The sequence below is a fragment of the Coloeus monedula genome, assembly GCF_965178545.1.
Source record: "Coloeus monedula genome assembly, chromosome: 12".
NCBI lineage: Eukaryota > Metazoa > Chordata > Aves > Passeriformes > Corvidae > Coloeus > Coloeus monedula.
This window is the reverse complement of record NC_138792.1, coordinates 19,700,788-19,725,383: the sequence shown is the minus strand read 5'-3', so window position 1 is coordinate 19,725,383 and position 24,596 is coordinate 19,700,788. Positions and strand designations below refer to the sequence as shown.

Here is a 24,596-nt window from a genome sequence, read left to right as displayed (position 1 = left end):
GAAAGCACTTCTTACTCTTTAACCCTTGGTTTCACCACAGAAGCGGCTGGTGAGCAGCCTGCACACACTGCAGCCCCTCCAGCTGCAGGGCCTGGGGCTCTGTGCCTCCTGTACTGCCTTGGAGAGCCACAGCCCTCCACACCTATTGCTGTGTCTGCCCTGTGCTCAGGGCCCACGGCCATGGGACCATGGACCAGATGAGTACAAAGCACATTCCCAGTGCTCCCAGCTGCCCTCTGATGAGCAGCCTCAGACCGAGGCACATGGGGCTGTGGCCGTGATTTGGCATTTAGCCACATCGAGAATGACAGAGCCCAGTTCCCATCTCCTCACCATCATGGACCTCTCCAGCTCCACTTCGTGCAGCAACTCCGCAAACTCCTTAAAGGACTCAGCTGTAAGAAAAGAACAGGCTGGTCAGTGGAGCTGGGATGTGGCACTGGAGTATGAGACATGTGTCAGGACACCCCAATGTGGCTGCACCCCCAGCATGGCCGTCTAAAGGCTGGCAGAAAAAACGAGAAGAGTTGGCCCCTTTTGGCAGAAACTGCAGGCTGGCCCTGAGGGGTATTTATCTATGCAAGGGAGAGGAGGGTCTCCCACCTGGGCAAAGAGGGAGAGAAGGCCCTGGGAAGGTAAGAAGATGTTAAGTAGCTTTTATCAGTAATTGTGCTATAGAAATGGCAATGTAGGTGGCAGAGAAGGGGCAAATGGAGGGAAAGGCAAGCAGGGGGAAGGGGCAGCTGCCATCCCCAGGGCCTGCAGCAGGACAGGCCCTGTCACAGCAGGAAAGGGCTGCCTGGCCTGCCTGGACAGCTGCCAGCAGCACCAGGATGGGCCTGGCACCTCTGCCATGGGAAGAGCTGCAGGTGCTTGCCAGGACCAAGACAAGTGTGTCAAATGAAAATGGCCTGAAATGACAAAGATCACATTCAGCATCAAGAAGCACAAAGTCCATGTACAGGAGGAAAGGCAGCAGGTGTAGACATGGTCACAGACACTGACACCACTCCCCAAAATGTTAGAAGTGAAACAAAAAGATCTCGCTGATCAGCAGTTGTAGCTAGAGTCCAACTACAATAAAAATAGCATGAAACCTTTCCTTTAACAAACTGAAAAAAGGATAATTTAGCCTGGGGGAAAAGAAGACTAGGTGGGAGTAGCTGACTGTCTTGGGCTGACTCACCCCACACCAAGGGGGAACATGCAGCCCTGCCAATCGAAGGAGAATTTGGGAAGGGGCTGAATTTGTCACATGGGAGGAAACCTCTCAGCAGCACAGCATTGACAGTGCCAAGCCAAACTCCCATCTCTCTGGGCTGCAAGGCAAGGCTGGGCAAACACCTGCCCATGCAGGTAAGTGTGGCTGTGTGCTGGATGCCTGGGGGAACAACCTGATCACCCCAGTGTACCTGGGAACTATCTGGGAGTTAGCTGGGAAAGGCTCCCACAGTTCCAGCCTGCTCAGCACAGCGTGGGGCAGGTCTGGTGAGTCCCAGGCTCCCTTCTGCCCTGGTGGGAACAGCCCGGAGTGGCTCTGTCAGACCCCAGAGCTCTGCAGTTCAGCTAGGCTGGGCTGGGCAGGGCAGGGCAGCACAGGAGGGGCACAGCAGGTGTACAGCAAGGCAGGCACAGGATTAGCTTGTCCCACAGGTCAGGGAAAGGTTGCTACTGTGCTCTGTGTGCAAGCTGAGGGCCCTCTCCCCTCATCCCCAGCGGCACCTTGAGAGAGGTACCTGTCCTGCTAAAATCCAGCGTGAGGATTCATTCTGCAGCTGCCGAGACACAAAAGGGAACAACTGCAGCCTCGTGACACGGGCCCTCAGCTGGCAGTGGCACAACAGACCTTCCTGATGAGTCAGGAACTTCTGAGCTCTCCTCCAGCGAGGGCTCCAGCACCCAGCAATGCAATGCCCCGACGGCTCATGGTGCTCATGCCCAGGGCCACACATAACTGTCACTGAAGCTCCCCAGGATGATGGGAAACCTGGAGTGCATGGACACCAGGGGCCTGAGCCAGGAAAAGAATTATCATGGGAGAAAGAGAATCCAGCCCCAAACTTACAGGGAATATGTCAGTGCCTAAAATGATCCCTAGCTGGTTTTTTCCCTTTGCTCTACAGGAAGAGCCCAGGAAAATGTTTCATGGCTCCAGTCATGGAGCGGACCACTGAGTTTGACCCTGCACCCCACATGAGGCTCAGACACTGCTGCCAGCCCAGCAGTGCCTGGGAGCAGTGGGGTGGATCTGTGCTACTGGCCTGGGTCAGCACTTGCCAGACCTTGCAGGGCAGCATGGAGCAGGGGAGCCACCAGCAGCACCACCTGCCCAGCCACACCTGGGAACTGACACCTGGAAATGCCAGAGCGACTCTGCTGGGCATCCAGAAGCATTCCAGGAAGGTCCTTACAGCCAGAGGATTCCAGGTTCCTGTGCCTGGGAGGGAGGAACATGCCATCCCATTTCACTGCCCCCTTTGTCTCTGCAGGAGCCGCAGATCTGGCTCCCATGAGGAGCACAGGAGGGGCCGCAGCTGTGGGGTAACACGGGTGCATCCATGACCTTTCACGTCCCCAGGGGAAAGTGCTGCTCATGACAGACAACATCAACCCAGTGTCCTGACTGCCACCTGCAGTGTCCCTGCCGCCACCCGCTCGGGTGCCTGGCTGCTCTCTGCCCACACGAGAGAGCAGTGTGACTTTAGCTCTATTTACAACCCAAACACGTTCTCTTGCAGCGCATAAGAAGCGCCTGTAAGTGTTCTGCTTCATTCCCATATCCTGCACATCAAATGAGCTCTGCACTCCCACGCAGATCCCTGGCACCCTTGCAGGAGATGGAAGATGCTACGGAGACGCCAACGCCCCACTGCTGTGTCAGGAACAACGAAGCCTCAACCCCTGCAGGAACAGCAGGGCTTGGGTGGGAGGAGGAACACAGCCCAGGCTTCTTCACAGGGAAACCGGGGACCTCTTCTTGAAAAAGCAAAACAAATACTCCCCAGCAAAACTGAAGGGAAACACGCTCCTTTCACCACGGAGCGTTTTACATCTGCTGTGATCTCTTCTTGCTCTCCCTCATCCCACAACCCCTTTATTCAACCTCTGCCATTCCCAGCAGCCTTGCTCGGTCATTGGAGCTTTGCCCCTTCCAGCCAAGAGGAGGGACACTCCTTTTGCATGGCTGTTTGCCTCAGACCCCTCAGCTCCCAGGAGGGGCATTTACATGGCAGAGTTCTCTCCTCTCTGACCCAGATGTGTTTGGAAGCTCAGCACCTCTGCTGCTATTAGGATTTGGAAGCTGACTCATTTCCAGCAGGTTTCACCTAGAGACTTTCCATAAAGGAAACAAGCCTTGGAGGGGCAGGGCTGCAATCTGCTTCACATGGCTTTAAATACAACAGCCCAAGGAACAGGCTCTACTTCCTTCCCCTTCTGATGGCAGCCGACAGACCTGACATCAGCAATGTCACACTGCTGCCACTCTTCAACTGCTGCCTGACAAAAGCTGGTTTTCTTTTTCTTTTCCCCTCTGTGCAGCTCCTGGGAGCAGCCTGGCAAAGACCCTGTGCCCCGCCCCAGGAATACCCTGTGCTCATTCTTGGAGAATGCCCCGTGAGCCTATGGGCAGCCCCAGCCCCTCAGCCCAGGCAGGTGGCCCAAGTGTTTTGTTTCATGGGGCAGGGTCAGAACCCTGGGGGCTGAGGATCCCCTGTTGTCCCTCCTGCAGCCTCCTGTCACCCTGCAGTCCACCCACCCCGCTAAGCCAAGAGCAGATTCATGTGAAACACGTGGGGTTTGGGGCATTCAGACCCTTCGGTTCAGCCCCCCGGGCAGTGGATGCTGAGTGACTCCCAGAGCTGTGCCGGGGGAGGGCAGGGATGTAACTCAGCTCCAGGATCACTAATCCCCAAGCAGATGTGCAGGGAGCAGCCCTGCAAGGCTGCCCAGGGCACAGACAGCCATTGTTTTCCATTTGAGACACATCCAGCAACCCTTTTTCCCAGCAGTTTGCAGCCTGGTGCCTTTGCAGGGCAGCGTGGGGCAGTTTGTTCCTGTGAGGCCTTTCCAACGCAGCCAAGGCAGCTTTGGGGGCAGCACCCGCTGGGCTCCTCTGCAGCACTGGGAAGAGGGGCTGCCTGGGAGGTCACCACACCACCTCCTGCCCAGCACCTGGCAGCATGGAGCAGGCCTGGAGCCATGGAAAACCTCTGCAAATTATCCGCTGAATTGGGAATGTGAAACTCGACCCGTGACTGTTCAACTTCATAAAATAATCTGTGGAAGAGCTGCCTGGAACCCGGCTCCTGAGGCTGCTTAAAAACCATCAGGCAGGCTAATTCCTAGAGAGGGAGACTGTTCCAGTTACTGGAAGTCAGCTTCAAAAAGCAGAGAACTCACCAATATTGATCTCATCATCCGTTAGGGTGTCACCAATGAAGTCGAACTGGAAGGACTGCAGAGTCTGGGAGAACTTCTGCACTGCTGAGGAGTACCCTGGAAAAGGACAGAGCAGTCAGCTGTGGGTTTCTGCAATTGTTCTACAGAGGCTGCAAGTCTTAGGAATTTATCCTGAATGGAGCAAGACCAAAGGAAGGTATTTATGAAAATCCATAGGCATTGGGAATTTCAGCCCTGCAGAAAATGCTGCAGCATTAATAACCCTCAGTGTGGGACAGAGGCTGCGGAAAGCATTGGCTTTGGGTTTTTTCTCTCTCTGAAGAAGCTTCTGCAGCACTAATGGATGCACCACACAGTACAACAACTGATCAATGGCCTTGTGTACAGCCACATACAGGAAGGGACACTGACACACTTCCCTGCAGGAAAACACATAGGAGATACTCCAGGGCTCTGTGTGCACCGGCACAGCTCCTTGGAGCACAGGGGCTGTCAGACAGGCTGACCACTATTCACAGGAATTGTTTCATAATACGGGACAAAAATCTGTAGTCAGAAAACAAATGTGAGGGAAAAGGCAGGACTAAAAATAACTGTCCCTCTTTGGGGTCATGGACACAGACAGGCCCTGAGGGAAGGACAGTACCACAGAGCACAGAGCTGAGCCAGGGGGCTCAGCTGGGCTTGCCTGGGTGCCCACAGATGGGCCTGGGACCTGCTGCTCCCACTGGTGAGGAACAGTCCGGGCTGGAAGCAAAGACACTGCCTGATGTTGGCTGTGGCTCAGATCAGATTATTTTTGGACCTTCCAGAGAAGTTGCTAGCCCAAAGGATTCTTTGTGCCTTTGCACCCTGTGTGGCTGCAGGACGTGGCTGGACGGTGTCTGCTGGCACTGGCAGAGGAGCCCTGGGACGGGGCACTGACACCACAGCAGAGCCCAGCCCAGGGCCAGTGGGATCAGCACCAGTGACACTCACTGGATCGACTACACCATCTTGCACAAAGCTACAACAAATTCCTGAGATACAAACAGAAGGAGGCTGCACTTGCCTGACCTCAGGAAGTAGGATGTAGGCGACAAAAAGAAAAGTAAAGGAATAATGTTATACTCCAATTTACATTGCTATTTTCCTTAATTTGGGACTCCAGCTATAGGCACAGTCCCAGGCTGGACTCCTTTGTGGTGGTGCACAGAGATGACACTTTCAGAAATTCAGGAAATTGCAAGTGGGGAAGATGTGATGGCACAGACGTTAACGTGCAACCAGCTCCCACTACTGCTTTACCAAACCAGCACCATGATTGTTGTATATAGGAACTTGGTGTACATGGATGGGTTTTCTTTAGTTTGAAAATAAAACTTACTACTGTGGTGGCAATCATGGGATGTTCAGAAATGCTGCTGTGAAGGGGAGAGAAAAATTGGACAACACTGAAATGGATGTTGGGGAACAGAAATCAAGTGGCCTGTGTGGGATACCAGCAGGTCCCCAGACTGTCCTGCTTTCCCTGTCCCCAGGTCAGGAGCTCCTGACCCTCCCCAAGGTCCCCAGGCAGGCATGGACAGGGGGAGAGCCGGGTCCCTGGTGCAGGCTCAGAGCGCAGTCCCTGCTTATCCCTCAAAAGCCTCGTTCAGCAGCTCCCTCCGATGGGTCAAACCTTTGCTCCTGAATGGGCAGATTCAGGCCTGAATGTTGCTATTTAGCCCCAGCTGCCAGAGGCTGGAGCACGTAAATGGGTGAACTCTTACACAGAACGATGTCATTGACTTGATGGAAAACCTCAGCAAATAATTCCCCCTCAGTCCCCCAGTGCTCACTCAGACCAGGCCGGAGGCTCATTCAGCCCTCGCTCAGGGGAATCTTTGTTCATCCCCCTGCAAACCCCCATCACCATCCCTGACGCTGCTGCGGCCCCATCCAGCCCCTCCCCTGCCGCTGGTCACAGGTGATGTCCAATCCCTCCCTCTGAACAGCCCTCCCGGCCCAGTGTGTGTCCTTAAGCCCCTCTGAAAGCAGCAGCACTCCCAGCCAGCATCCATCTCTCTGTCTGTCCATCTGTCCCCTCCATGGGTGCTGGCTGGGGCAGGTGACAAGGCACCATGGCTCTGGTGTCCCCTTGAGCCAGGAGCATGGCAGCACATGCAGGTCCCGCGGGTGGCACCTGGCACAGACAGAGGCTCTCCGTGTGCTGCGTGTCCCTGCCAGCCCAAGGGAGAAGGAGGGAGAGAGGGAGAGCGAGCGTGAGCCTGCACCATGTGTGCCTGGCAGGCTCTGGAGGAGCTCTTAATGGAAACCAGGCTCCTCCAGACCAACACAACTCAGCTCCCACACGTACAGAGCCTTGGCTGAACACTGGCTCCTGACAGAGCTCCTGTGTGCATGCACAGGACAACACTGCTGCTGCTGCAGCGCTGTCACAGCTCTGGGGTGTGACTGGGACACAGCATGGGGCTGACTGACTGCTGGCACTGTGGGACAGCTGTGGGGTGTGACTGGGACATAGTATGGGGCTGAACGACCACTGGTACTGCAGCAACATAGGATGCCCCCGCTCAGGGGCTGTGTCCCTGCAGGGCCCAGCACGAGGGCCTGAGGCAGAGAATCGGCATCAGTGCTCAGAAACACTTGGTGAGACATTGCCCCTTCCCTTGGTGGCACCCGAATGGCAGTGTGGTGACACCAGGGATGGTGCAGGACAGGGGGGCCGGGGAGAAAGAGATAAGCCATGGCTACAGGAAAGAGGCTTGACCACAGGAAGGGGCCAGCAGGATGAGATATGCTGTGTGGAAAAACGGGGCTCCATCCCACGCTGGGAGAGATAAGTCTGTGTTCTCCCTTGTTTTCACAGTCGGAAATGTTTTCCCTCCCAATACAAACACTCGGTTGCCAAAGTCTCCTGCTCTGCGCCCCCAGAGCCTGGCAGGAGGGAGAGGCGGCTGCAGGGCCTGTCCTGCTCCCCCAGCACCAGGACCCAAGGATCAAGGAATAATGCCATGCTTCAAGCTGGAATATCCCCACGAACAGCACGCCAAGGCTCAGCACTGCCCCAAGGACCCTGCCTGTTCAGCCTGTTTCCATGGAAACACACCAACATGAATTTGATCAGGAGTCCTCAAGGACTCTTCTCCCTTCCAGCGTCAGGAAGCAATGCCAAGTTTCACCATTTGTGGTCACAATGATTTACTCTTCTAGTAAGAATGAAGTTCCATCCCTGCACAGAGTGGCCCCAGCCGGGCTGCGGGGCAGGAGTGGGGAGCAGCAGTGCCAGCTGTGTTGGCCTCAGGAGGCACACAGAGAACTCAGGGCTGTATTTATGTGTGGATAAACACACCTCCAGAGCCAGCAGCTCTGGAAGGATGGGCCTCATAGCCTGCTCAGTATGGACCTAGAAGGATTCTCACTTCAACCTTTCACAGCAACCACAGGTAACCAAAAACCACAAACAAAAATGTGCTGCTACCGCTGCAAAAGCCACAGGCCTCTGACAAAACACAAACACAAGCAGAGCCCCAAACCAGGCTGTGCTACTGCTTTTTCCTCCACTGCTTAGAATTTAAACCAGAAGGAAACCATCACCACAGGACAGAGCCATGGGGGAACAGGGTGAGCAGACAAGGCCAGAGAATGGGGCACAGAGGTGTCGCTTGAGGGTCTGCAGTGCTTAAGGTGACACAGGTGCACATCCTTAATTAGCTTTATTAATTGCAACCCAGAGGTCACAATCTGTGTGACTGCAGTGGTCCATTCCCAAGAGAGGAAACCATGCCCCTGAGCACACGGAAATAGAAGTGGCCGTGACAACCAAGCCGTGACAGCTACGGGGACCAGCAGGATCTCTGCACCAGGACAGGAGAGCCGTGCTTGGGCTGCCTCATTTAACACCACAGGGACACAGTGGGACATCGGGGGTGGCACAGGTGCAACGAGCAACCTGATTTTTGAAAAGAAACACTTTGAAAACCAACAGACATCTCCAACTGTGCAGGAGAGCAGGTGGGGAGGGTACACCTCACACTGGCCAGGGCCAGGCTGCCAGCACTCTCACCCCTGTTATCCACACTCAAATAGCCCTTGTTTATGTGACACTCGGCTGTGCAGCAGCTGGTATACACAGCACTGCTCTGCTTCTTCCTAGGAAACAGCCAGATGGGAATTGCTGCTCCTCCAGAAGCTCAGGGGCTGAGCAAGCAGTGGGTTCAGCAGCCCTTTGGCTAATCCTCATCACATGCTGCTCCCTGGGCATCACACTGAAAATTAAGAAAGGAAAACCAAAATAAAAATACGTCCCCCCCCCCCCCCCCCCCCATAATCATTGCAATCATTGGTCAGTGACACTCCCAGTGCAAAGGCAGTCCTGAATCTAATCTGATCCAACTGAAAGCATGAATAGCTGAACAGTGATGGGGCTGCAGCATCCCTGTCCTGTTCCTGGGAAGGGACAGAATGACCTGGCCCACACTGGAAGGTGAGAAGTGACTTTAACCAATCTCCCTGCCTGCGCCTATGCATGGGCAGCTCGGGGAAGAGCAGCCAGCAGAGATTTCCATGGGGGAAAAAGTAATTCCAGAGCTTCTGCATCTGCCCGACCCACAGACTGCAGTGCCAGAGCAACTCAGTCACAGCTTTAGCAACCCACGAAGAAAACCCATAAGGAAGCAATAAGGAGAACCCAACCTGGGACTGACCATGGCAGTGCAAATAACCAGAGCAAAAGTAAGCAGGAGCTCCATCGTTGCATTTTGCTTTCTTCTTTTTCAGCTTGAAAACAGAACTATCAAAGCCTGCCACACACTTCCTTTCAAATAAGCAAACAAAAGACAATATAAGTTCACTCTGTCCTCAAAAAGAGTATTTTAAGACATGGAAATTTTCAGGCTAGGATCTGAACCCTGGAAGTCCATTTCTGTCAGGGAAACGTTACAAGACCCTGACACACAGCAGCTGAAGACACACCTACATTTCCTACCAGTGGCTCCTATGGACGATTTTCTCCTCCCTGGTGGAGAGCTGTGCACAGCATACATACAACATGTGAAATGCCACTTTTCCCAGCATGCAGAGGGCTGTGATTCCTGAGGGGAAAATAATGTGCCTATTGTGACCAACTCCCACCAAAGCATTCCCCGGGGATTGGCATGACTAAAGAGATGGAGCTGATCCCCATCACCAGCCTGGGGATGAGGTTCTGGACATGGTACCCGACCCACTGCTTCCCAGGGATTCTCTGTCCTTGCTGCAGAGCTTTAGGAGCCAACACACAAAGTATGTGGCCAAGGGGCCAGACTCTTCTCCGAGCCATTGGATTTACACTGTGTGTACTACCTACATGAAGTCCCCAGTCTCTGTCCCACCAAAATACCTCAGCCTGGAAAGCCATGAGATCCCCCCACTGAGCCCAGATGTGCCATTAGGATCAGGAGTAACAAGCCCTGACTCATGCAACACTCCCAAATACTCTACAGCTGCTCAAACACAGAAACATGTTGATTTTCTCAGATGAGGATAAAAAAATAACGTTCCGATCAGCCTTCTAGGTAGTCCCAAATCCACACAGGATCCCGCAAGGAATCCAGCCCTCTTGGTGCTGCCCAGAGGAAAGATGCTCAGCACTAGGGAATTACGGAGCAGCCCAGGACAGGCAGTGCCTGGCATTGACCCAGGGCAAGCCGTCCGCAAGTGCCCCTGAAGGCTCTGTGGGGACGCAGAAATCCTGACACATTGGACAAAGGCCATTTTTCCCACACTGACACGGGTTTTCCACTTGCCAGGAGTAAGTGGCTAGCATGGACTGCTAAAAATAACTTGCTATATTTAGCTGTGCTTTACAAATCTCTTGCAAAGGAATTTACTGGATGTCTCACACTCTGTCACACATTTACCTCTCCTAATCAGCCCTTCATTAACTGACTTGTTCATAAACTGCTGCTTCCCTTTCACAGCCAGTCCAGCCCAAGCTCCAGGCAGCAGAGCAGGGCTGTGCTCCCAGTAAAAAGAAATTTTTCAGTACCTCCCCCTAACCAGGGACCTTTTGCTCTGCAAGCTGGTTACCTGCCCTCTGGACTATCGCCTCCACTCACACATCCCCCTCCCACTCTCCCTCCACCCTCCACAGTTTCTGTTTCCTGTCCTAAACTTCAGTCTTTTATTCTCATGAATTCTCCTCCTTGCCCAGCCAGCCTTGTGGGAAGTGCCCAAACTTGCTTGACAGGCTTGTTTTCTTATTTACTGTTAAATTAAAAGCCCAAGTACCCACACAGAAGTGGTTCACACTCATCATATAATTCTTGCGCCTGTCTTATCTCCCTCACTGCCTGATAGAAACTGGCTCTGCTGAACCTGCCATGCTCCAGAGGAACTGGCAAGGGTTATGAGGCTGCACTGAAGCTCAAGGCAGTTAAACACACAGATGGGCTTTCCTGGATGCCTGGAGCAGAAGGAGACCATGGGTCTCCTCACCAACAGCTTGAAAGTTTGGCAACGTATCAGCCCAAAACCCCAACCAAAACACAAAGCAACCAAGCAAAACTGGAAGGACAACAAAGTTTTGGGGTATAATGGTCTGTTTTGGAGAAAACTGGGAGCAAGTGATGTGGGATACAGCTTCTGGGAGAAGGACGCACTCTTATCCTCCCTCGGATTAAGTTATCTTCTTCCCAAGACTTCCACAGTGACAGATCCATTGACCAGGAAGAGAATCATGCAGCATTTCAAAGCAAAGACATGGAACATGCTCCCAGTGACACTCACTGGCTTGTTCTGGTTTTCCTAGAGAGTGGCACTTCAGGCTGTAGGTTTAATGTTTTTATAAAGGACAGTGTGTTGGTTGAATTTTTTTAATGATTTTTGCATCTGAAACACGAGGGCAGCACAGGATGCTGCAGCACAGGATGCTGCAGCACAGCCTCCTGCCTGGCCCAGCATACCCAGGGCACCCCCGCTCTCTCCCCAGCAGCAAAACTCCTGCTGGCATCAGCACTTCCCTCAGGGCTCCTCAGGAAGAGCCATGGGTAAAACTGCACTTTGGAAGCCTGAACTTCTCAGAGAACAGATTTTTCCCCTTTGGCATTTTGCTGGCCTTTCAAATCAACCTTGCAGCCCTGCAAAGCTGGAGGAGTTGCTTCAGCAAAACTGGAAAGAGACACAGGGCAGCCAGCCCAGAACACGTGGCCAGCTGAAGTGGAAGTTAAGCAAAGATGAGCGGCCTTAGAAATCAGCAAAAGTGGTGAAAGGCGCAGTAAGAAATAATGCAACTGTTTTTTTGGCAAATGCTCCCGGGGTCGCAGAGGCAGAGAAGAGTCACCCAGGAGGAAATGCTGTTGTAGTCCTTTGGTTCACCATGGACCAAGCCCAACCGCAGGGCTGGTGCTGCCACACCTGCAGGAATTCCAGACCACCTGGTGTCCCAATCTGACTGTCAGCACACCAGGGAATTGCTCAGCACTGCGCTGGAGCGCACTGCACCCAGGAGTAGGAGGGAGAGCCACAGCTGGGGAACAGTGCCCAGCTCTGTGGGCACTGGCACTGCTGGTGGAGGTGGTGCTGGCGTTCCTGTGCTGGGCAGTCAGCAGCTCCCAAACCCTGCATGGGAGGCTCCAAGGGCGGCAGGCAGTTTTCCTGAGAACTCCCAACACAAAGGCTGCCGGACGCCTGCCCCTGAAGCAGGGATGGCCAAGGTGAGTCATGGGGATGGTGCTGCCAGGTGAGCCCCGGGGATGGCAGTGCCAGCTGAGCTGTGGCTGTGGCAGCTGGGGGACACTTCGGGGCTGGAAGCCAAGCAGGCAGCCGGCTGGAAGCAGGGTGAGGTTGGCAGGTGGCTCTAGCTGCTGCACCTATTTATACATCTGTTTACATCACTATTCTATTCCACAGAAGCCAGTTACCACCTTCAGAATGCCAGCCCAGGGACAGGTCCTAGGGCTGGGGAATAAAGGACAGACTCTGAAAAATAAAAATACACGAAGCAGAGCCATGGAAAACAAATGGATTTTCCCCTCCCTTGGGACGAGTTAGCTGTCAGGGAGGGGCAACAGCCGCTTTCCCACGGGCATCAGGAGAGCGAGGGCAGAGCTGCAGAAATCCCTGCAGTGCTCCAGGCCACCCAGAGCCCCCGGCTCCGAGAGCAGCCGAGCAGGCTCTTGGCACGGTGCTCTGGCGTGAGCGGCAGAAGAGGGTGTGCTCCAAGATCCGCAGCTCCCCGCTGTACAGGCAGGACGGACACAGGGAAAACAAACATGAAAACAACGGACTCTTATCCGAGGCAGAGCACGAGCAATCCCCACAGAGACATCCTGTGATCTGCAGAGCCCTCACATGCGTCTCCCTGCAGCCCCCCTTCCCAGGCAGGGCAGGTTGCGACGGGCAAGGGAGCCGCACTCGCTCCAAGCACGGATGATTTCAGAGTTTCCTTCGATAAGGGCGCAGCGGGGCCGGGCCAGAGGCCAGCTGAGTCACGCAGCACGCCGGGGAGGGATCGCCAGCGCCTTACCAGCGATCCGAAGTGGTTCAGCGTGGGAAGGAATGCGCATCCCTCCTGATCCAGGCTGGGAGACAACACCATCGTGGGCATGGCCTGTCCTGCACCAGCTGGCACCTCCTGGGAGACTCCTGGGCACCATCAACCCGACCAACACTGGGACAGTCTGACCTGCAGAGCACTCTTAGGGGGGCTTTGCCAAGACCTACCTCCACTCTGGGCACCTCTGCAAGGACTTGGGGGTCTGGCTCTGTGCTTCCACCTCAAACGGTCGCCCAATGCTCTCCAAGTCCCCAGTTCATCCTGTGATGGCACAGGAATAGGTTGTGTCCCTCGTTCTCCATTTTCACAGCTAAAAGGTTTAGTAACATTAATAAATCTACTCTTGTTTTAAACATTTCCAGGCTCTTCAAAATCAGGCTTGGCTGGGGGAACAGGATAAAAAGGAGAGAGATCAGACTGAGAGAGCAACTGACTTTAGTACTTATAGACTTTATCTCAGGCTATTCTGCTGCTCTTATCATCACTTGAACAGCTCGTGACTGCACATTCACCTGCATGGAGAATTCAGTGACAGGAAAGGACACTGGGCAGAGAGGCCATGTTTGAATGTGCCCCGGGAAAAAACAGCCAGCATGGCCCGGGATCACTGCTCCCATCGTAGCAGCTTGGCCAGCGGTGCTGAGGAGGCTGTGAGACACAACACAGGCTGCTGTGGACAATCCACCATCACTAGAACAGAAACAACAAGGTTCCAAAAGCTTTCTCATTCACACGTGTCGGAAGCTCAGACAGAAGCTTTATGTGTTTGGAAAATTTGTTTAATGCTGAGTAAGGAAAAATAACTGCTGCCTGCTGAACTTCTCCGGCAGTTCCAAAGCTGCAGCATTTTGGTGCTCAGTATATGTAAATGGTGCTGATTGTTCACCAGTTTTTTCTATGAACCCACAGTTCTCCAAACCTCTGTGTTCTTGCTAGGCAGTGCCGCAAGGCAGTGCTCTGGACACTGCAGCCCCCACAGCAGCGCTTGCCCCTCTGTCCCTGGAGAATGGCCCATCCTGGCACTGCAGCCCCTCCCTGCAGCCCAGATCCACGGTTGGGCAGCCAGGGATAAGTGCCAGAGCCACGCTGTGTGGGCAGGAGGATGCAGTGTGGCCAGGACGTGCCACAGGTGTCCAGCCACGTACTGCAGCAGAACGGAGTGGGGACACCGCTGTGACCCACAGAGCCAGGCTGGCACCCAGCAGGACAGAAGCCACCCATGAAAAGCCTAGGGGCAAGCATGGGATGCCACATCTGTAGTTATTGGTGTGCCACCAACAGTATTAGGAAATGAAATATTCCAACAATATCTCAAGAAAAAAGCCAGAAAAGCTGAGTCTTCACACAGTGACTCAAGAGGAAACTCTTAGGTCAGCAGCAACACTGCTATGAGCCGTGGGCTGTGAGACACACAGAACATGGATAACACCCACATCTTCCCAGGGAAGGAGCCAGAAAAGGCAGCAGAAGATGGATGAAAAGCTCCCTGCATGCCTCATGTGCAGCGCAAGAAAAAATATCCTTAAACACACGAAAACGACTTCATCTCTTGTCCCGGCTTTTGTGCTGCTGTACGCAGGCGAGTCCTCAGGAAGCGTATCTGGGCTGCAAAAAGCCATCACAAAATCTTGCATGTTGGTTTGTTTAAGCTGGACCAAGGGTGGTCCAGAGCCCACCCACCAGCCCCCGAGCTGGCAGGGACAGGGCTGGCTTGGTGCTGTTGCCAGCTGCCCCTGCTCATATTCCTGCCCTGGCCTTCCTAAAAAAAACCAAGCCCTGGGCACACCTGGGCATGGACAGAGCAGCTGTAACCAGCCAGTGGTTCCCAGGGAGGAGGCTGGGGAGCAGCAGGGAGGGAGCGAGGGACACGGAGCTGGGCCCGGGGCCATCACGGCACAGCCCTGCGCCGAGCCACCGGCAAAGCAAACCCAACAGCGACAACTTGCCCGGGGAGCTGCTCCAGGGGGAGCAAAACCCAGCAAACACATCCCCGAGCCCCAGAACACAGGGTGGGATCTGCCTCGCAGCTGGATCTGGTAGATCCTGTGCCCGCCCCTCGTCCTTCCTGACTGCACTGAGGATACTGGCAGCTGGGGGTGAGTTGGCTTTATTTGAGTTTTTGTTCTTTTTTCTGCTATTGTGTTTTAGTCTCTGGTTAAAGCATGTCTGGTTTAGATTTGCACTAACTGGGGCCCTAGTCCTGTGCTCAGAGCCTGCAGCCCAGGAGCAGGAGCTGCTTCATCAGCAGCTGTTGGAGGCAGAGAGACCCCTTCTGCCCACCTGTGCTGAGGATGCCTGCAGGGCACAGATGCTCCCAGGGAGAGCTGGGGTCTAACTATGGGTGTGATGTCTTTTGGGACCTTTAGAGCTGGGAAGTTGGAGACAATTTTACAAGTTACCAGCAGTAACTGGTGCCCTTAGTGGCTGAAATCCTCAGCGAGGATGGGGAAGACCAGCAAGGAAATGACAAGTACAAGAGATCACATTATGGCTGGAGGAGAGTGATGTATTTTCCAGCAAGTCATTTTCCCCCTGCTCCTTACTGTCTCATGGCTAAGCTGTCTTTGTGGGACAGGACATTGTCACTGCAGTGCCTCAATGCCCAGCTGTGCCTCCCAGCAAACTTGATGCTTGCCTGGGGAGCTGCAGCCTCTCCTGCTGTGGGACAGACTCCTCCTTCTTCCCCCTTTTCCAGAGGAGCTTTAGGGTTGTTTGGACACAGTACCCAGGACCTGGCTGTAACATACTGCAGGAACAGATTCCAGCCATTCTCCCCACAGCCTTCCCATGAACCAGGACATGGGTTTCCAGGGAACTGGGCAGACAGGACACTCTGGGTGGCTTCAATCCCATTAAAATAACCTGTTCCAGGGCCATGCTGCTTCCTGCACTCCACAGCATTAAACCCCCAGGCACCACATCCAACGACAGCACAGAAACCTGCCCAGAACAGGTCTGCCACGCTAAGGGACACAGCATTCCCTGAGGGGACAGGCCAGTTCCCACACACAGCGCTGTGGGACCAGCAGAGATGATGATGATGGCGTGACCTTCCTAGGGTGCCCAGGGAACCCCATTCTTGGGGAAAAGCCCAGACAGCCCCTACACATTCCTTTATCACATTATTCTTCAGAATGAAGGGCTCACAGCACCAGGGGAGGCTGGGAACTGCCAGCACAGTCCCAGGCACTCTGCAGAACTCCATGCTGGACAGAAATCAAGTGCAAAACCACATACACAACATTTGCATGAGAACTCACAGCTCTTCGAGCTTCAAAGGACAATTTTCACCATCACAGCACTCACAGGTACTAATGAGAGAAGCCTCAATCTGACATTTCTCCAACTCCATTTGATATGTAATTGGGAGAGAAGATCAAAGACCAGGGGAAATAGGTAGGTTTGCATTATCACACACACAGCAGAGCACAGTGAGCAGGAGAGATTAAAGAACCCACACTGAAGCACAGAAAGAAACTGCTGTAAAGCAGCCATTCTTACAGCCAGGAAGTCACAACTTGTGACACCCCAGTGGCCTCGAGTGTGTCCCCTGAGCGAGGCTCCTCTGTCACACAGTGCTGGCCATGGCGAACTCTGGGCGTGGACAAGCTGCTGTGGGAGCTGAATCCCCAATGCCCACATCAGGCCCTGATCCTGGCCAGCCCAAGGGAATGGGCACCAAAATGAAGGGATGGACACCTCCCAGTCCCTCTCCCTCCCTGACCAGGGACAGGCCATGGTGGTCTCAGCACTGCCAGCACAACATGTGGGACCAGCATCGTCACTTGGCACTGCCAGTGACTCTCTGCACTCCTGGCACAAAACCCAGGGGATACAGCCAACTTTACAACAAAAATAATTCCCATTTCTGACTCAAAATATTATTTTCTATTATTGGTTTTCACATCCAAGACTGTTAAAAATGTACAATATTATTCTCTGCTTTAGTCAGTTAAATTCCCCACTGGGCAATACTTTATACTTTGTCCCCAGTGGTGTCCCTACTAATCTGTTGCGGGGGTGTCAGTCAGCAAGAGAAAATACCACACTCAAAGGCAGCACTGGTGGGGCTGTGACTGCAGGACGACCCTCACGAGGATATGGTGGGCTGCAGGCCCCCGGAAGAGCTTCACCCCTGGGATTTTGTTTGTTCCAGCTGGTGACACATCAGTTGGGTGGAGGGAATGGAAGCAGTTTCTCTTAATCCATGAAAGGCCACAGGAGTTTAAAGCGCCCCAAAGTGCCCCCCTCATTCAGGTAACCTGGCCTTGGACACTTCCAGGGATGGGGCAGCTACAGCTTCTCTGGGCAACCTGTGCTAGGGCCTCCCCACCCTCACAGGGAAGAATTTCTCCCCATTATCCCATCTAACTCTGCTCTCTTTCACTTTGAAGCCATGGTCCTGTCACTCCATTCCTTGTCCAAAGTCCCTCTCCACCTTTCTTAGGCTCCTTCAGGTAGTCCCCCCTCTATCCTCATTGGCTCTCACTCTCCTGATGGGACCCCACCACCTTTGCATCGCAGCGGCTGAGGGCACCTCCATCCCACCCTGTTAAGGAGCACAGAGGGATTGTCAGCCATGGCTGTCTGAGTGGACACTGGCATCTGCCAGCTGCCACCTGGTCGTGATGAGGCCATGGCCAGTGATTACCCCAGACTCCCACCCACAGCTCCGTAAGGATAGGATTCACAGATATTATCTATTTTTTTAAGTTATCTGTTAATTAAACACAAGGAGCTGATGGAAGTCCAGGCACGACTGGCCCCAGCACCTCCCTGGCAGCCTCGTGGATCAGCTACAAAAACACCCCACAGCATTTCAGGCAAGAAATCCTCAGCCCTGGGGGTCCTCGGTGCTGTCTGGGTATGCTCTGCTTTCTTCTGCTTCTGCCCTTCCTCCCTGGCCAGTCTCCCTGGGCCGGGTCTGCTGACCCAGCGAAATCCCTCACATCCCTGTGCACTACAAACACTGAAAAGGGAAATGGTTTTGAACAAAGTGATCAAGAAAAGCATTTCCATTAATAAGCAGGTTTGTTTAAATCCCTCTGATTTCCATTTTGCTGGTGTTTTATTTGCCCTGGACTGCACAGAGATTTGGGTTTTTGTACCCATGTTAGGTCTCACAGCCCTGTGACGTCAGCAGTTTCAGTCACACCAGCTTTTGTCTCTGCTGCTTCCAGATGGGCAAACACGGGCTATTCCAGCCACGGCCTTGATAACAAGGAAGCTCTGAATTATTCTGAACAGAAGGGCAGCAGCTAAACCTATTAACACCAACAGAAACCAACCAGCTGGCAGGAAAACCATGTGTGACCAGTGTGGATTGTCTGTGTCCCTCCACTGCCCCCATGGATGCTCTGCTGGCCCGGGCTTGGACTCTACTGCATTGATAACAGCAGAGAATCATGGAATTATTTGGATTGGAAAAGATCTTGGAAGATCATCGAGTCCAGGAGGGTATGGGAGATGGCACAGGGAAGGTGTGTATGAAGGTGTATCTGCAGCTGTGGGGAGGGAAAACAAATCTAAGCCGTCAGAAGGTCAGTGTCAAACACATGGGACTTGGTGGTTTCAGGTGACACAACCTGGCCCAGGTGCTCTGGTGATCTGTCAGCACTTCTGAACAGGCGACTCCCGCAGAGTCAACACTGAAATCGACATTTCATTGGGAGAAATGCTCACCGTGATTTAAAGAATGACAGAACAACGACAACAAAAGGAGGACTTACAGCAGGGCTCTGGAAGGCCCCTCTCATGTTCACAGTGGTCCCCCAGGGTGACGAGATGCCCAACGATGAACCCGCCACGCTCCCCCCGCGCTTGGGAGACGCAAAATAACGGAGCACCTTCTCCGAACAGGGATCACGGTCCCCAAACCAGTACATGCCTGGGAAGACTCGGCCGGTCCCGCCGCCGGTGTCAACCCAGCGGGACGGGGGATCGGCCTGTCCCTGCGTGGGGACAGCCGCGGGTGGCCCCGGGGGTGGCAGTGCAGGGACAGGGACACGCCGGGGGTGGCGGGGGCGGTGGCCGCTGCCCGGGGAACGCCAGCCCTCCCCAGAGCGATGCAGGGCACGGGGCCAAAGCGGCTCCAGCACGGGGCTGCAGGCGATGCCCAGGGAACGGGACACACCTCAGTGACCGGCCGAGCCCTGCCCGGACCCCCGCCCCGGCCCGCTCACCGCGGATGGCGGCGATGAGCGCGTTGCCGTCCTTGATCACCTCCTTGATGAACTTGTTGGTTCGCTCCAGCTCCTGCTCGTAGCACTTGAGGCGCTCGCGGAAGTCGGGGCTGTCCAGGTAGCAGTCGCTGAACTCCAGCGGCGGGTGCCCCATGGCCGCGGCTCGGCCCGGCTCCGCCGCGCTGCGCCTACCGAGCGCTGCCGCCGCCCCGGGCGCCCCGCGCCGCCGGCATCCCGCGGGCCCGCCCCGCCCCGCCCCGCCCCGCTCCGCCCGGCCGGCCCCGCCCGTCGCTCCCCGCCCTCTCCCGCTGTCGCGGGGCCGGGCCGCGCCTCGGCCGAGGGATCCCCGCCCGCCGCGCTTCCGGCCGCGCCGCTGCCGCCGGGAGGTGTAGTCCGGGCTGTGCTGCCCGGGGCCGCCGCCCAGCCCGCCCGCTCCGGTCGCTCCGGTCCGTACGGTGCGGGACGCGCGCTCCGGGCCCGTCCAGTCCGTGCAATCCGGGCCGGTCGCTGTCGCCGCCTCGCGGGCCGGTCCGAGTGCGCCCCCTGCCGGCGGGGCGGGGGCGGCGCCGCCCCCACGCGTTGCCATGGACGCCCCGGCTGCGGCGCGTGACGCGACGGCGCGTGGTGATGACGTCAAGTGGCCTCCACGTCGCCGGGGCGGCCAAGATGGCGGCGGCGGAGGGGAGCGGGGCCGGGGGGACTCTGGTGAGTGCGGCCGGGAGGTCCCTGGGGGGAAGCTGGGGGGGTCGGGAGGGGGACCGGGGGAGGCAGGGGGCGTTCGGCCCCCCCCTCTCTCTCTGAGCAGGGCTAGGCAGTCGGTCAGGTGCCGGGCAAAGACGGAGCGGGGTCTGGAGGCCTGGGCGGGCGGCGGCTCGTCCAAAGGGCGGGGACGGGAAAAGGGGCCGAGGAGAGGGGCGAGGAACGGGACAGGAAAAGAAGACAGGGAAGGGGACAGCGTCAAGAGCAGGGACGGGGAGCTGCTGGCCTCCCGCCGTGCCCTCCCTGCCCCGCCTTCTCCAGCGTTTGCCGTCGAGCCAGTCGGGCTGTGTCCTGTTTGCCTTCACCTCCGGGCACCCGAGAGCTTTCCTCGCCCGCTGGCAGGGAGGGATGGAGCCCGGCTAAGCCTGGTCCCTGTGTGTGCCCGGGCCGGGGTGTCCGTGCAGCTCTCCAGGGCTGTTCAAGGCCAGTACTCGGGGGCTGGTGCGGCTGTGCAGCCCTCAGGCATCACCTCCCTTAAAACACAGCTTTTCACTTCTTTCAGTTACTGCTGCCGGAACAGAGCACAGAGGGCGGGTTTGGGGGTGACGGGGCACACACCTGCCGAGCTCTTCAGGCCATGAGCTGCTCACATCAGGCAGCGACAGCCTGGCCCTGCTGTAGAACATTTCTTTTGTTGTATCCCTGAATTCTGAGGAGCTGCATCCATCCCCAACCCCTCTGAAGTGCACATGAGCATGTTTGTGTTTGTTCCTAAAGGTCTATATCCGTTCAGTTCCCAGGTCTGGCAGATGTGTCGATATCCCAGGATATCCCAGTGGAAGGGGAGATCACTGTCCCTGTGGGATCTCACTCTCCTGATGAGGATTACTCCACGCTGGACGAGCCAGTCAAGGACACAATTGTGAGTCTGAGCCCCTGGCTGGAGTAAAACTCGGGTTTTCTGGTATCTTTGGCAGCTATTTTGCACAACTCTGCTCAACCTGTACTTCAGCAGGGATTATTTTGAAACTCGTCATGTAAAACAAATTCCTGTGGATCAAAAAGTATCTGAATTGTGGCCCAAAGTTTCTCTGTGATCGTGAAATCATTGTGAGGGCAGAGGCCTCAGTGAGAGCTTCTGAGAAGCTCTGAGGACTGACGGTATTTTTCATTTGTTTTCTTTTCCTAGAGGAGCAACCAAATTGTTGGTTATATTCTGGTGTTACTAAAGGATTACAATATGGTGGTTGTTAAAGAAAAGGATGTGATGCTGTAGTTGTTAAGGAATGTAGGAAAAGTCATCATTGTTTGTTGCAGAGGATGCTACAGAACTTCTTGGGTTGGATCCTCTCCTGATTTGCCACCAGTGTTCCTTTACTTCTGTGTCTTTGCTTTAGCTGGGAGCTGTAATTTTTGTGAGGTGATGAATTGCAGTGTTTTGTGTTTGTTTCAGATGAGGGACCTGAAGGCTGTTGGGAAGAAGTTTGTCCATGTGATGTATCCCAGGAAGAGCAGCGCGCTCCTCAGGGACTGTATGTGCTGGGGCCTTCCTGATTTCCAGAGGGTGCTTTGCCTTCAGGGGAGAGGCAAAATCCAGTGGGACAGGGATTCAGGAGTGTTGGACATCCTGTTCTGAACAGCAGAGATGACAGCTGGGGTATCTGTGACAGGCTGGCGTGGGCCAGGATGGGTGGAACTGGCAGCTTTAGCAACTGGTGGGTCTTGAATGAATTTTGTTATAGATCACGGTGTAAGATGCTGAATAAGAAAATTGTAAAGCAGTGAGATGTGGAAAATGGCACCTTGGGAGTTGGGCAAGGGGCTCTGCCCTTCCCAGGAAAATGGATGATTCTGTGACTTTTGTGATGTGTTTTCCCTCTCCCTGCAGGGGATCTGTGGGGCCCATTGGTGCTGTGTGTCTCCCTGGCTCTGTGAGTATTCTGGGGTTATTTGGGGTTTTGTAGCCCAGTGCATGAGGGAAATGAGACATTAAAAATTGCTAGTTAATGTGTTAAGATCAACTTCATCTGATCCCTCTCGGTCTTGTGCAAGCACTGCTTGGTTGGGTTCTCTGATAAAATGTGTTTGTGACACTTCAAGCCCGTTAAATTTAGGATTTAAAGATGAACTGTTCCTGGTCCCCTGTCCTAGGAATGGTTTTATTGAAGGTGTCTCAGGTTGTCCTGATTTGGCTGTGGTGCCTGCATCCCATAGTTATTCCAAGCTTTCTCTGAGGCTGGTTTGTTCAATCACACACTACTCTGCTGCTTTGAGAGGTACCAAAACTTTGGTACTTTAATTTCCATCTCAGCCTGTTGTCCATGGCTTGATTCCCTTCTGAATGCTTTCACAGCCCTCAAAACAGGGAAACAAATGGACAGAAATCACCTCAGTTGAGCCACAACTATTTTCCTTCCCTGTGCAAATCTGAGGATATAATGAAAATAAAAAATGGATGTACAGCTGTGGGCCTGCAGCATAACTGGGGATCAGGGTTGGGGCTCCTGCTCTGGTACCTACTCCAGTCTAGGAAAACTCTGTCAATGCCGATGCCTCTGTCTGTCTCTTCCCCACTCCAGGATGCTGCAGGGTGGCTCTGCAGACAGCAAGGATGATGGAGGGCCCCAGTTTGCCGAGGTCTTTGTCATCATCTGGTTTGGGGCCGTTGTCATCACACTCAACTCGAAGCTTCTGGGAGGGACCATGTGAGTGTGCGTTTGTTCCGTGGCACTTCCCGCTCTCCCATGCACGGAGTTCTGCCCTGCCTGGTCTGACTGCTGTTTCCCTGTTGCTGTCTCCTTGTGCAGCTCCTTCTTCCAGAGCCTGTGTGTGCTTGGGTACTGCGTGCTGCCACTGACCGTGGCCATGCTGGTGTGCAGGCTGGTGCTGCTGGCGGGTGTGGGCACCATCAGCTTCATCATCCGCCTCATCGTGGTGGGGGCCATGTTCGGCTGGTCCACCTTGGGTGAGTCCCTCATGTGTGCCCTGCGTGGCTCCGTGCTTGGGGAGCTCGATCCATGTTCATTCCCTTGGGCAAAACCAAGGGATGCTCTAGTCTGAGGTGTCCCTGGGCTGTTGAAGGGCTGTAGGAATAGTTCTTCCAGTCCTCAAACTGGCAGTGGTTCTGCCTTTGCTTCTGCTCCTGGTGATTTCCATGGTCATATGCAAATTGCCTTGGGCAGCAGGATGTATTAAACTTATTATTAACTTAAATTATTTAGTATTAAACTCTGTGAGACTGGTGGTTTATTCTATGATTATGTTATAAGTACTATTAGAAAATGCTGATTTTATAGAGATGCATTTGCACTATTTCTCCTGTTCTTTATCTGTAAGTCTGGCTCTCATTGTACAGTGTTAATCAGCATTTATGGCCAGGCTGGTCAGGGCTTGGAGCAACCTGAGCTAGTGGAAGGTGTCCCTGCCTGTGGCAGGGGTGGAATCCCTTCCAAGCCAAACCATGCTGTGATTCCATGAATCTATCATTTGTCATTCTGTATGATAAAGGAAGTTGCACTTGGTGATTACAGCCCGTTGGTTTGAGCAGTGGTTTCTTTTTCAACACCATTGCAGTGCAGATCCCCACTGTAGTTGGCTGCCATGCAGTGGGGTCTCTGAGTGTTCTGCTGCTCCTGCTCCACGTGTTTGTGTCTCCGCAGCATCCACGGCGTTCCTGGCGGACAGCCAGCCCCCCAACCGTAAGGCACTCGTCGTGTACCCCATCTTCCTCTTCTACTTCGTCATCAGCTGGATGATCCTCACCTTCACCCCCCAGTGAGCACCATCCCGAGGGACTGGGACATGGACTGGACTTTTTCATGGACGCTGCAGTGAATCCTTGGCTTTATCTCTTTCTAATTTATATATAGGGATACTGTAAAAAGGCAGGTTGTGGGATAAAGCCAGAGAGCTGCAAAAAGTGCTTGTTTGTGTGTCCCTCTTTGTGAAAGATACTGAGGTCCAGCTGCTGAGGGGTTTATTTAGCCCTGTTCTGTATTGGTGTTAAATAATGCCCACTGGGAGAAGGGATTGTTCCATCTGAGGAGAGAGCAGGAGATCCTGGATTTTCAAGCTGTTGGGAGATGAAGTTCGCATGACTTGGCAGATTTCCTGCCTGTGCCTGGATTCTCACTGAAGATGAAAATGCCTTATCAAACCATAGAACTTCACTGCAGTGATGTGTGGAGAGGAAAGAGACATGTCTGACTCCTTTTCGTTCTCTTCTAGAGTGGTAGGATGTGCACCCAGGGCAGTGTGGGACTGGGGCTTTCCCAGGAAAGGAGAGTTCAGTCAAAACTCAGTTGGGTCCCTTTGGAGAGAATTGGAGCTGGTGGCAGGGAGTTGCTTTTGCTCATATCCATGTGTTGTGTGTGTCCATCCCTTCATGTGGCAGGAAAGAGGGTTCCAACTTGGTGCCTTCAGCATTGCATCCGTGAGGGGACTGTGGGCTCACTGCAAGTTACAGACCTGTGACCACAGGGGACAGATCTCAGAGTCCTGCAGAAATGCTGAGACTGCTTTGTAGCAGGGACTGGGCTCTGTGCATATGGGAAGGGAAAAATCCCTGGAAAGTACTATGAATGTATATGTATGATTAAAACCAAGGGGTTCTGTGCGGGAAGTTGAGGTTTTGCTGCACAGGCTGTTTGGGTCTGAAAAGCCATACCAGGGCTTGGGTCCCAAAGTGTTAAAACAGCTTGAAGGAAGGGAAGTAAATGGTACTAGAGGTGGTGGCTGCTCTGAAGCAGGGTGTGAATTCTGCTCTCTCCTGCCTCTGTGTGACTGTCCTTTGGTTG

At 54.2% G+C, this 24,596-nt stretch overlaps 2 protein-coding genes across 2 annotated transcripts in view; one reads left to right on the top strand and one right to left on the bottom strand.

Annotated features, from left to right (window-relative positions):
- OPHN1 (oligophrenin 1) overlaps positions 1–19,255 on the bottom strand; it is a gene marked incomplete at both ends in the record, with an annotated part of 48,522 nt that extends 29,267 nt beyond the window's left edge. The window contains 3 exons of the mRNA XM_082289631.1: positions 334–395; positions 4,402–4,497; positions 19,102–19,255. Coding sequence (XP_082145757.1) covers positions 334–395; positions 4,402–4,497; positions 19,102–19,255 — 312 coding nt within the window. The remainder of the gene's footprint in view (positions 1–333; positions 396–4,401; positions 4,498–19,101) is intronic.
- Positions 19,256–19,728: 473 nt separating this feature from the next.
- On the top strand, positions 19,729–23,722 carry YIPF6 (Yip1 domain family member 6; the record flags this gene model as incomplete). The annotated part of the gene is made up of 7 exons (XM_082289495.1): positions 19,729–19,806; positions 20,594–20,722; positions 21,254–21,332; positions 21,689–21,731; positions 22,380–22,505; positions 22,608–22,765; positions 23,460–23,722. 7 exons carry the CDS (start codon positions 19,729–19,731, stop codon positions 23,576–23,578), a joined length of 732 nt encoding a protein of 243 aa, XP_082145621.1. The 3' UTR covers positions 23,579–23,722.
- Positions 23,723–24,596: the final 874 nt, after the last annotated feature.